Source organism: Petromyzon marinus, unplaced genomic scaffold (genome assembly GCF_048934315.1).
Source record: "Petromyzon marinus isolate PM22_M1 ecotype Great Lakes invasive population unplaced genomic scaffold, UKy_Petmar_22M1.pri1.0 PM_G_Scaffold_76, whole genome shotgun sequence".
Lineage (NCBI taxonomy): Eukaryota > Metazoa > Chordata > Hyperoartia > Petromyzontiformes > Petromyzontidae > Petromyzon > Petromyzon marinus.
In genome coordinates this window covers 481393-492960 of record NW_027423031.1, presented here as the reverse complement: position 1 = coordinate 492960, position 11568 = coordinate 481393, and the positions used below count along the sequence as shown (strand labels likewise).

General features: G+C 48.8%; 1 protein-coding gene across 1 annotated transcript in view; it reads right to left on the bottom strand.

Moving 5' to 3' along the window:
- Positions 1 to 2943: 2943 nt before the first annotated feature.
- LOC142920776 (uncharacterized) overlaps positions 2944 to 11568 on the bottom strand; it is a 71730-nt gene continuing 63105 nt past the window's right edge. The window contains exon 2 of the mRNA XM_076062848.1: positions 2944 to 4550. Coding sequence (XP_075918963.1) covers positions 2970 to 4550 — 1581 coding nt within the window. The 3' untranslated portion in view covers positions 2944 to 2969. The remainder of the gene's footprint in view (positions 4551 to 11568) is intronic.

Sequence of the window (11568 nt, the reverse complement as noted above, 5' to 3'; positions counted from 1 at the left end):
CCGTGATCTGGTTCCGTCTGTAAAAGATGTGATTCCGGACATACAGTACCCTGGCGTCTACAAACTAAGTTGCCTCTGTGGTAGTAGTTACATTGGAGAAACCAAACGCCATGTCTCGGACCGCATTCGTGAACACAAAGCAGACCTGAAACACGGTAGGAGCAACACCTAGGCCGTGGCAGATCACTGTTATAATTCAGTAGGCTCACATGACATTGACTTCTCCAAGACAGAGGTTCTTTGTAAGCCATCTGGCTACCATGAGAGATTCGTTCATGAGGCTATCCACATATACAAACACAGAGACAATTTCAACCGGGAAGATGGATTATGGCTTAGCAATCATTGGAAAGATTTGATAAACCATTTCGGGTCTTAATTGATTGTTCACGCTTACAGTGGCTTTCAGACTGCATTCCATTATTTTCGTCTCCCCCCTCCTCTATTCCGAACATAGATGGACTCGTCCATCTGAATAAACTGCTAAATCGCTCTCCGTGGTGCTAACGTTAAAAAAACCCGCCACTTTTTTCAAAATTTCTTGCTGTGGTTTTCACACCTGATGACGATTGCTTGTGTTACAGTCGAAACGTTGTGAGAATTGTATTGTTTTATATTTTTATTATTTTATTGTTTCCCTTCTACGTGGTGGTGACTTTACCGAAAAAAACAAGAACATGAATTCCTCGCAGTCACAAAAGCTTTAAATCAACATTTATTTTTACTTCGTTAACACCTTTCACTTTCGCACGCCGCTAATTTTTCGCGACAAGAGGTTTCATTACCACAGGTTACACGTGCAGTGGGTCCAAGACGAGGCGAGACGGTTCGCTGGAGGCAACACGTTTATTCAACAAGGGAACCACAGCACAGAGGGGTGACGACCCCTCACAGCCGATAACATCAGGAGGCAGTCCCTCCACACTGCGGTGCCCTTACTCTGGTTCTAGTGCTAACCCTACACTGGTTATGTCTGAACCCGACCCTAGCCAGGGTCACTGGGCTCTTGGCTTCAGGGTCTTCAGGGTCTTCAGGGTAGCGCTCAGAGTCTTCTTCAGAGCTTCAGGTGGACGAGGACCGCCAAACCCGTTCAGGGGTCCGGCTTTTATCCCCGTTCCAGGGTCTCTCCGCCCCTGGCCAAGCCTTCTGGAACTCTCTAGGGGGCCCTGGAACATCCCCCAGCCCCCCCCCCCCCTCTTGGGGTCTGGGGGCCCTGTTCGTCACACCTGGTCTGTACACCACCCCCTGTTGACGCATGTCCGCTATTACAGGTCAGCTCCCGTGGTAATATGCGTACAGCCCAACAATGGCGCTACATCATCCCCCCCCCCTTGTAGCCTCCAGGCGTCTGCTACGTTCACAGGAAGCCCTAGACGCATGCACAAATATGCTCAAGGTGCCATGTCATACGTTCGAGCGTATGGATGTCCCCGACTTATTTATTACCTTTACATGTAATCCAACTTGGCCTCAGATAAAACCAAAAAATAAATAACTTTCATTCGGCCAGACACCCAGCCGTCGATACGACTTCACAGCCAGGGTGTTCAGACAAAAGCAAGTCAAATTCATCGAGAGCATTCACTGAGAGTCGTGTTTTTTGGAGAAACAAGATGCTGGATGTACTCAACTGAGTGGCAGAAGCGAGGACTTCCACATCATAGGGGTTTCCCCTTTTTTTCTGGCAACAAAACTGAAACCTTTTGGCGTCCTCTGGTCGAGCACCAATTGGGTCGAGGCTCTCAAGAAAGCCGTCCCTTGGTGTGGGCCAATCGGTTTCAAGGACAATGCCACATATATTATCATAGTGCGTGTGTTTTGTTTGCATTTTGACTGCAGGTATTGTGGTTAATGCTGTAACATGAATCCTTGTAAAAAGGTTTCAGTTTTGTTGCCAGAAAAAAGTGGAAAAACCCCTATTATTATATTTTGGTACTGCCAAAGGAGGTCTAATGATGTAGATGACTTCCCCACGCTCATATTTTAATCTGGCTGAAAGAAAAAAATCATCCAATCCAAATTGATGTTATATCTGCCGAGTTTCCAAATCCAGAGGAAGACCCAAAATCTGTTTGCAGTAGTGACTGCAAATATGATTCATGGGCCATGCGGAAACCTTAATGTCAATGCAGCAGCATGTATGAAGGACATAGAGAGTAGCAAGAAATATCCGAGACAATTTATTAAAGACACACAAACTGGAGATGATGGATATCCTCGCTATAGAAGGCGAGCTCCAGCAGACGGTGGATACACAGCAAGACTGAAGACTAGAGGCAACGCGGAAATCGAAATGGACAACAGGTGGGTTGTTCCGTATTCTCCGCTTCTTTCTAAAATCTTTCAGGCATAGATGTGTTAACCACGCTCCACCTCCTCCAGTCAGTGTGTGTATCATGGTGTGTGTGTCAGTGTGTGTGTCAGTGTGTGTGTGTGTCAGTGTGTGTGTCAGTGTGTGTGTCAGTGTGTGTGTCAGTGTGTGTCTGAGTGACTGAGTGTCTAAGTGAGTGACTGACTGTCTGAGTGAGTGACTGAGTGTCTGAGTACGTGTCTGAGTGTCTGAGTGACTGAGTGTCTGAGTGAGTGACTGAGTGACTGAGTGAGTGTCTGAGTAAGTGTCTGAGTGAGTGACTGAGTGAGTGACTGAGTGTCTGAGTACGTGTCTGAGTGACTGAGTGTCTGAGTGACTGAATGTCTGAGTGAGTGACTGAGTGACTGTCTGAGTGAGTGTCTGAGTGAGTGACTGAGTGTCCGAGCGAGTGAGCGAGTGAGCCACTCCCAACGCCCTCACCCGCTGCCCTGGAGTCTCCTCACCCTCCTCCTCACCACCCTACACCTCACCACCCAGCCCCTCCTCACCACCCTACACCTCACCACCCAGCCCCTCCTCACCACCCTACACCTCACCACCCAGCCCCTCCTCACCACCCTACACCTCACCACCCAGCCCCTCCTCACCACCCTACACCTCATCTGCTCCTCCTCACCCTGCATCTCCCCTCCAGCTGGGGTATCTCAGCCATGATGTCGTCTATCTGCTTGAGAATCCGGCACTCCTCCACCCTCTTGAGACTCGTCACCCTCTCCTCCTCCTCCTCCACCTCGTCGCCCGACTTGCAGTCGCCATCATCGGCTGCACTGCGTGATCTCCGTAGTCCCCTCCTCCTCCTCGTCCTCTTCTTCCTCCTCGTCTTCCTCTCCTCCTCCTCCTCGTTCTCCTCCTCCTCGTTGTCCGCCACCTCCCCATCGTCTCGTGCTCTGTTGACGCTCGGCTGCAGGCGGCTGGTGCAAAACTTCAGCAGCAGCCTGCGGATGCCCCCCGTAGACTCCACCACATCCTCCTCCTCGTTCCTCCGCTCCTTCACCTCGCCCCCCTCCACCACCTCCTCCTCGTCCCTCCGCTCCTTCACCTCGTCACCCTCCACCACCTCCTCGTCCCTCCACTCCTTCACCTCGTTACCCTCGACCACCTCCTCCTCCTCGCCCCTCCGCTCCTTCACCTCGTCACCCTCCACCACCTCCTCCGGCGATGAAGACGACGACGACGATGCGTCCGAGAACGACCAACAGCTGGGCGACGATGACGACGCTCTCTGCTGCCGGTATTGTTGCTGAATTTGTCTCCGTCGCTGCCGCTGCTTCTCCAGGGCGCGACCCCGGCGCCTCCCGGTGGGCGGTGGTGGCGGCTCAGCCAGCGGCCACGGCATCAGCGAGAAGAAGTGGAGCGTCGCCCCACGTGGGGCCGAGCGCGGAGGAGGCGGAGGAGGCGGAGGAGCGCGGCAGGTAGAGGAGCCCGGGCAGGGATCGGGATTCGGTCCCGCCGGACAATCCGCCGCCGCCTCCCGCCGCTTGCTTAGCGGCGACTGCCCGGTCAAAACCTCCTCCTCCTCCTCTTCCTCCTCCGCCTTCATCGCCGCCTCGGCCTCCTCTTCCCCTCCTTCTCCTCTCGCTCCGCCTCCTCCTCCTCCTCCGCCCCTCCTGCTGCTCGCCCTCCTGCCCACGCCCTGCCACCAAAAGTCGAAGTGTCTCTTCCACGCCGCACGCGGTCCAACCGCGGCCTCCCTGCGTCTCTCCGCCTCCTCCTCCTCCGCCTCCTCCTCGCCCGCCGCTTCGTCGGCGCCGAGCGCCGGCCCCGACTCTCCGCCGCCGTCTCCGCGCTCCGGGGCGACCCTCGGGCCGATTCCCGGCGTCGTCGTCGTCCGGGCGCCGCCGCTGCCGCCGCCGCCGCCGTGGGAGCTCTCCCGGGGGGGCGCCGCCGCCGGAGTCTCCCGGCGGCGGCGCCCCCCCTCGAGAGCCCGGAACGTCACGGGGCGACAAAGACGACGGCCGCGGCGGGGAGGCCCCGGCGCGGGCCCCGGCCCCCCGGCGTCATCGCCGAGCGGGCGAGCGACCTTAGAGGGCGCCGCGTGGGACTCGGCTCCTCCTCCGGCGTCGTCCGCGGAGCGCTTGGGCACCCGGATGGGCCAGGAGGAGCGAGCCCTCGCGGAGGGGGCGGCCGTGGCCATGGCCGGGGCCGGGGCCCGGGCCGGGGGAGGCCGTCTGGGAGGCCACTGGTGAGGGGGGAGGGCCGGAGGAGAGGGAGGAGACGCGGGATCAGATTCCAGCATTCAGCACGCAAACGTCCTGGTAGTGGTGGTGGTATTGGTGGTAGCGGTGGTGGTCAGTGATTGTAGTGATGTTGGTAATGGTGGTGGTGATGGTAGTGATTGTAGTGTACGGTAGTAGTGGTGGTGGTGGTATTGGTGGTAGTGATGGTAGTGTATGGTAGTAGTGGTGGTGGTGGTGGTAATGGTGGAAGTGGCGGTAGAAGTGGTGGTGGTGATGGTGCTAGTGGTGGTGGTAGTAGTGGTGGTGTAATGGTGGTGGTAGTGTTGCTGGTAGTAGTGGTGGTAATGGTGGTGGTGGTAGTGATGGTAGTGTATGGTAGTAGTGGTGGTAATGGTGGAAGTGGTGGAAGTGGTGGTGGTGCTAGTGGTGGTGGTAGTAGTGGTGGTGTAATGGTGGTGGTAGTGTTGGTGGTAGTAGTGGTGGTAATGGTGGTGGTGTCCGGCAAAACAACCCCCTACCTCCTTGTGGTGCCGGACGGGCAATGCTGCCGTGGGCAGTGCCGGGGGGGGGGGCCAATTCGGATTGGCCTTTCCCCTCATGGCGTTTGTAACCACCACAGTGGCTAAGTGGGGGCTCTGGACAGGTGTGAAGGGCTGGAAACCCCTCCACCTCCAATTAATTACCACTAAACCACGACCACAACATTTTATAAATAAGCTTGTGCCGGAGGCCCCGGGGGGACAGGCGTCTATGACGTCTCCTGACCAAACCCCATTTGGCGGAGCCAGGAGACTGAATCCTTCCTCTCGGGGCTCCTCCAAAAACAACAAAAAAAACACTACGTGTGGCCACGTGGAATGTTCGAATGCTCACTGCGGAGGAGAGGCTGCCACTCCTCTGTCAAGAGCTGGACCGGTACCGCCTGGATCTCTGTGGTAATAAGGAGGTCCTGTGGACCGGCTCTGGCTCCTGCCACCATGAGGGGTGGACAGTCCTCTATACGGGGCAGGAGACTGCCAAACAACAGGGTGTGGCTCTTTTTCTGAATAAAAGAATGAAGGGCTGTGGGAGCGTGGTGATGAGGTGTGGGAAGCTGTAAGCTCCAGGCTACTTTGGGCTCGCCTTCCCATCAACCACAGGCGAGGAGTGGTGGTCATGGTAACTTATGCCCCCACCAAAGACGAACATCCGTGGAGGGATGCAAGCAAGGCCAATGAGTCAAATGCCTTCTATGACCTCCTGTCACAGGTGCTGGCTAAAGTGGCCCCTCGGGATAGTCATCTTGTTGGGTGACTTCAATGCCCAAGTTAGTCATGATGCTGGCACCTGGTCTGGAGTAATTGGAAGGCATCGGGCAGATCAGCTCAATAACAACGGCAGGAGGCTGCTAAATTTTTGTGCAGCCCATGGGCTTGTAATTACCAACACACTGTTCCGGCATCGGAGCATCCACACCACATCATGGATGCATGCCGGGTCCAAGCAAGAACATCTGCTGGACTACATAGTGACGGAACAGCGAATGCGAGCCCATGTCCTTGACACCAGGACCGACCGTGGAGCTGATCTGCCCACTGACCATCGACTTGTCATCTGTAAGATGCACCTGCAATTCTTCCACTCCGGTGGTGGGTGTACACCCAGGACCCCATTCAAACCCTTAGTGGCATGGTCTCAGCTAGCTGATGAAAGTTACAAACGAGAATTTCATCATCGCTTGCGGCTGGGATTGGCATCGCCTCCCACTCCTCTTGATGTCGAGGGGAAATGGGCGAGGTTTAGGACTGTAGCTCATGTAGTTGCAATGGCTGCTTTGGGTACACGGTCCAGACCTCCCCAGAGACCCTGGCTGACAAGAGGAGGTGTTCAAGCTGGCTGAGAAAAATCGACAGGCCCACTCTCATCGGCTACAGCGTCCCACGTCGGAGAATGAGGAGGCTTACCGCAGCCTTCGCTCGGAGGTTCGGGGAGCCGTGAGGCGCTGCAAGGATGGGTGGTGGTCGCGGGTTGCTGAGGAGATGGAGTCTGCCTCAGTGGCCCGCGATCACAAATCTCTATTTAACTCCATCAAAAAAGTAACCTGCAGCGCCACACCTATTACCGTCATTAGGGGAAAGAACGGTGATCCAATATCCGACCCCCAGGAACAGGTTTGCAGATTTTCTGAGCATTCCTGAGGTCCTGGGAAAGGGGAAATCCCTCAGCCAGGAAAACGTGGGACAAAGTGGGGATGACCCTGCTGAGGTTGCGGTGCCTCAAATATTGGAGGAAGTCACCCACTGTGATTGGCTGGCTGAGGTGCCATCCGTTGAGGACAGCAAGTTGGCACAGTAGGGGGCACAGGTGGTGCATCAGCCAGTCGTCTCAGTCAGTCGACCCGTGGCACCTGGGTCTGCCCCGTGACCTCCTGCCAGCGGGCGTTCGACATTTCACGTGGCCTCAAGGTGCACATGGCCTGGCACAAGCGTCGTGGTGACGTCACCGCCACTTGGTGGCGAACTGCGGTTGTTGTTGTTGACAGTGGAGCTGCTGGTAGTATATTTGGAGTGTGAGTGTCTCTCGCCTCGTGGTCACGTGGATTTGTTTCTGGTTCCTCCGGTTTCCCCCCCTCCAGATTTAGAATTAACATCACGCATTTAAAATATTTAACTGCAATACATTTCCACACGATGAAGTCACTTTGTGTTGAGCTTTCATTTGTGATGGGCAGGTCGCTTGTGAAAAAACGCTACATAGCTCAGTGGTCCTTACCTTGTACAATAAAATAGAAAACTAGTTTATAGTTTAAGAAGAGAGATGAGTTGGATCTGTCACGTGGGTTATTTAAATAAAAAAGGTTATTCGTTTCATCAGGTCATGTGCACAGATTACAAAAACATTTGGAGGGAAAAAAAACCATGCTGGCCGTTATGTGACTTCACCGAAAAAGCCAAAGAGTACGTTATGGTCAAGTTTTATAAAAAAAAAATTTTTAGGATATTTGCTCTTAATGTGCTTACTTTCCCCTAGCACATTCACTGCATTGTCTTGGTGAATGCGAGGCATCGCGTGGTCATAACCCACCGGGGTATTTTCCCCTTAAGCGTCAAGAGATTGACATTCTCAATGGAAATCATTTCAGGTATTCACTGAAAGTGTCAGAGCTGAATGTTCAGGATAAAACTGAACATTCGTGCTAAAGATTGGTGCCATATTGTACGATTATAATTGTGCAAAATGCAACCAAAACACAATTAGCACGGTTAGCTACGTACCGCTACAGTCTACATTATAGACTGCCAGTACACTCACTCAGCTTAATAACCATTACTACAGTCTACATTATAGACTGTCAGTACACTCAGCTTAATAACCATTACTACAACCTACATTATAGACTGTCAGTACACTCACCATACTTAATAACCATTACAACAGTCTACATTATAGACTGTCAGTACACTCACCCAGCTGAATAACCAGGCTACAGTCTACATTATAGACTGTCAGTACACTCACTCAGCTTAATAACCATTACTACAGTCTACATTATAGACTGTCAGTACACTCACTCAGGTTAATAACCATTACTAGTCTACATTATAGACTGTCAGTACACTCACCAAGGTTAAGAACCAGGCTACAGTCTACATTATAGACTGTCAGTACACTCACCATACTTAATAACCATTACTACAGTCTACATTATAGACTGTCAGTACACTCACCATAATAAATAACCATTACTACAGTCTACATTATAGACTGCCAGTACACTCACCATACTTAATAACCATTACTACAGTCTACATTATAGACTGTCAGTACACTCATTCAGCTTAATAACCATTACTACAGTCTACATTCTAGACTGTCAGTACACTCACCATACTTAATAACCATTACTACAGTCTACATTATAGACTGTCAGTACACTCACCATACTTAATAACTATTACTACAGTCTACATTATAGACTGTCAGTACACTCACCAAGGTTAAGAACCAGGCTACAGTCTACATTATAGACTGTCAGTACACTCACTCAGGTTAATAACCATTACTACAGTCTACATTATAGACTGTCAGTAAACTCACCATACTTAATAACCATTACTAGTCTACATTATAGACTGTCAGTACACTCACCATAATAAATAACCGTTACTACAGTCTACATTATAGACTGTCAGTACACTCAGCTTAATAACCAGGCTACAGTCTACATTATAGACTGTCAGTAAACTCACCATACTTAATAACCAGGCTACAGTCTACATTATAGACTGTCAGTACACTCACCATACTTAATAACCATTACTACAGCCTACATTATAGACTGTCAGTACACTCACTCAGCTTAATAACCATTACTACAGTCTACATTATAGACTGTCAGTACACTCACCATACTTAATAACCAGGCTTCAGTCGACATTATAGACTGTCAGTACACTCACCATACTTAATAACCATTACTACAGCCTACATTATAGACTGTCAGTACACTCACTCAGCTTAATAACCATTACTACAGTCTACATTATAGACTGTCAGTACACTCACCATACTTAATAACCAGGCTACAGTCTACATTATAGACTGTCAGTACACTCACCATACTTAATAACCATTACTACAGTCTACATTATAGACTGTCAGTACACTCACCCAGCTGAATAACCAGGCTACAGTCTACATTCTAGACTGTCAGTACACTCACCCAGCTGAATAACCAGGCTACAGTCTACATTATAGACTGTCAGTACACTCACCATACTTAATAACTATTACTACAGTCTACATTATAGACTGTCAGTACACGCACCATTCTTAATAACCAGGCTACAGTCTACATTATAGACTGTCAGTACACTCACCCAGCTGAATAACCAGGCTACAGTCTACATTATAGACTGTCAGTACACTCACTCAGCTTAATAACCATTACTACAGTCTACATTATAGACTGTCAGTACACTCACTCAGGTTAATAACCATTACTAGTCTACATTATAGACTGTCAGTACACTCACCCAGCTGAATAACCAGGCTACAGTCTACATTATAGACTGTCAGACCACTCACTCAGGTTAATAACCATTACTACAGTCTACATTATAGACTGTCAGTAAACTCACCATACTTAATAACCATTACTAGTCTACATTATAGACTGTCAGTACACTCACCATAATAAATAACCATTACTACAGTCTACATTATAGACTGTCAGTACACTCAGCTTAATAACCAGGCTACAGTCTACATTATAGACTGTCAGTACACTCACCATACTTAATAACCATTACTACAGCCTACATTATAGACTGTCAGTACACTCACTCAGCTTAATAACCATTACTACAGTCTACATTATAGACTGTCAGTACACTCACCATACTTAATAACCAGGCTTCAGTCGACATTATAGACTGTCAGTACACTCACCATACTTAATAACCATTACTACAGCCTACATTATAGACTGTCAGTACACTCACCCAGCTGAATAACCAGGCTACAGTCTACATTCTAGACTGTCAGTACACTCACCATACTTAATAACCATTACTACAGTCTGCATTATAGACTGTCAGTACACTCACCATTCTTAATAACCAGGCTACAGTCTACATTATAGACTGTTGGTACACTCACCCAGCTGAATAACCAGGCTACAGTCTACATTATAGACTGTCAGTACACTCACTCAGGTTAATAACCATTACTACAGTCTACATTATAGACTGTCAGTAAACTCACCATACTTAATAACCATTACTAGTCTACATTATAGACTGTCAGTACACTCACTCAGCTTAATAACCATTACTACAGTCTACATTATAGACTGTCAGTACACTCACCATACTTAATAACCAGGCTTCAGTCTACATTATAGACTGTCAGTACACTCACCATACTTAATAACCATTACTACAGCCTACATTATAGACTGTCAGTACACTCACCCAGCTGAATAACCAGGCTACAGTCTACATTCTAGACTGTCAGTACACTCACCATACTTAATAACCATTACTACAGTCTGCATTATAGACTGTCAGTACACTCACCATACTTAATAACCATTACTAGTCTACATTATAGACTGTCAGTACACTCACCCAGCTGAATAACCAGGCTACAGTCTACATTATAGACTGTTGGTACACTCACCCAGCTGAATAACCAGGCTACAGTCTACATTATAGACTGTCAGTACACTCACTCAGGTTAATAACCATTACTACAGTCTACATTATAGACTGTCAGTAAACTCACCATACTTAATAACCATTACTAGTCTACATTATAGACTGTCAGTACACTCACTCAGCTTAATAACCATTACTACAGTCTACATTATAGACTGTCAGTACACTCACCATACTTAATAACCAGGCTTCAGTCTACATTATAGACTGTCAGTACACTCACCATACTTAATAACCATTACTACAGCCTACATTATAGACTGTCAGTACACTCACCCAGCTGAATAACCAGGCTACAGTCTACATTCTAGACTGTCAGTACACTCACCATACTTAATAACCATTACTACAGTCTGCATTATAGACTGTCAGTACACTCACCATACTTAATAACCATTACTAGTCTACATTATAGACTGTCAGTACACTCACCCAGCTGAATAACCAGGCTACAGTCTACATTATAGACTGTCAGTACACTCACTCAGGTTAATAACCATTACTACAGTCTACATTATAGACTGTCAGTAAACTCACCATACTTAATAACCATTACTAGTCTACATTATAGACTGTCAGTACACTCACCATAATAAATAACCATTACTACAGTCTACATTATAGACTGTCAGTACACTCAGCTTAATAACCATTACTACAGCCTACATTATAGACTGTCAGTACACTCACTCAGCTTAATAACCATTACTACAGTCTACATTATAGACTGCCAGTACACTCACCATAATAAATAACCATTACTACAGTCTACATTATAGACTGCCAGTACACTCACCATACTTAATAACCATTACTACAG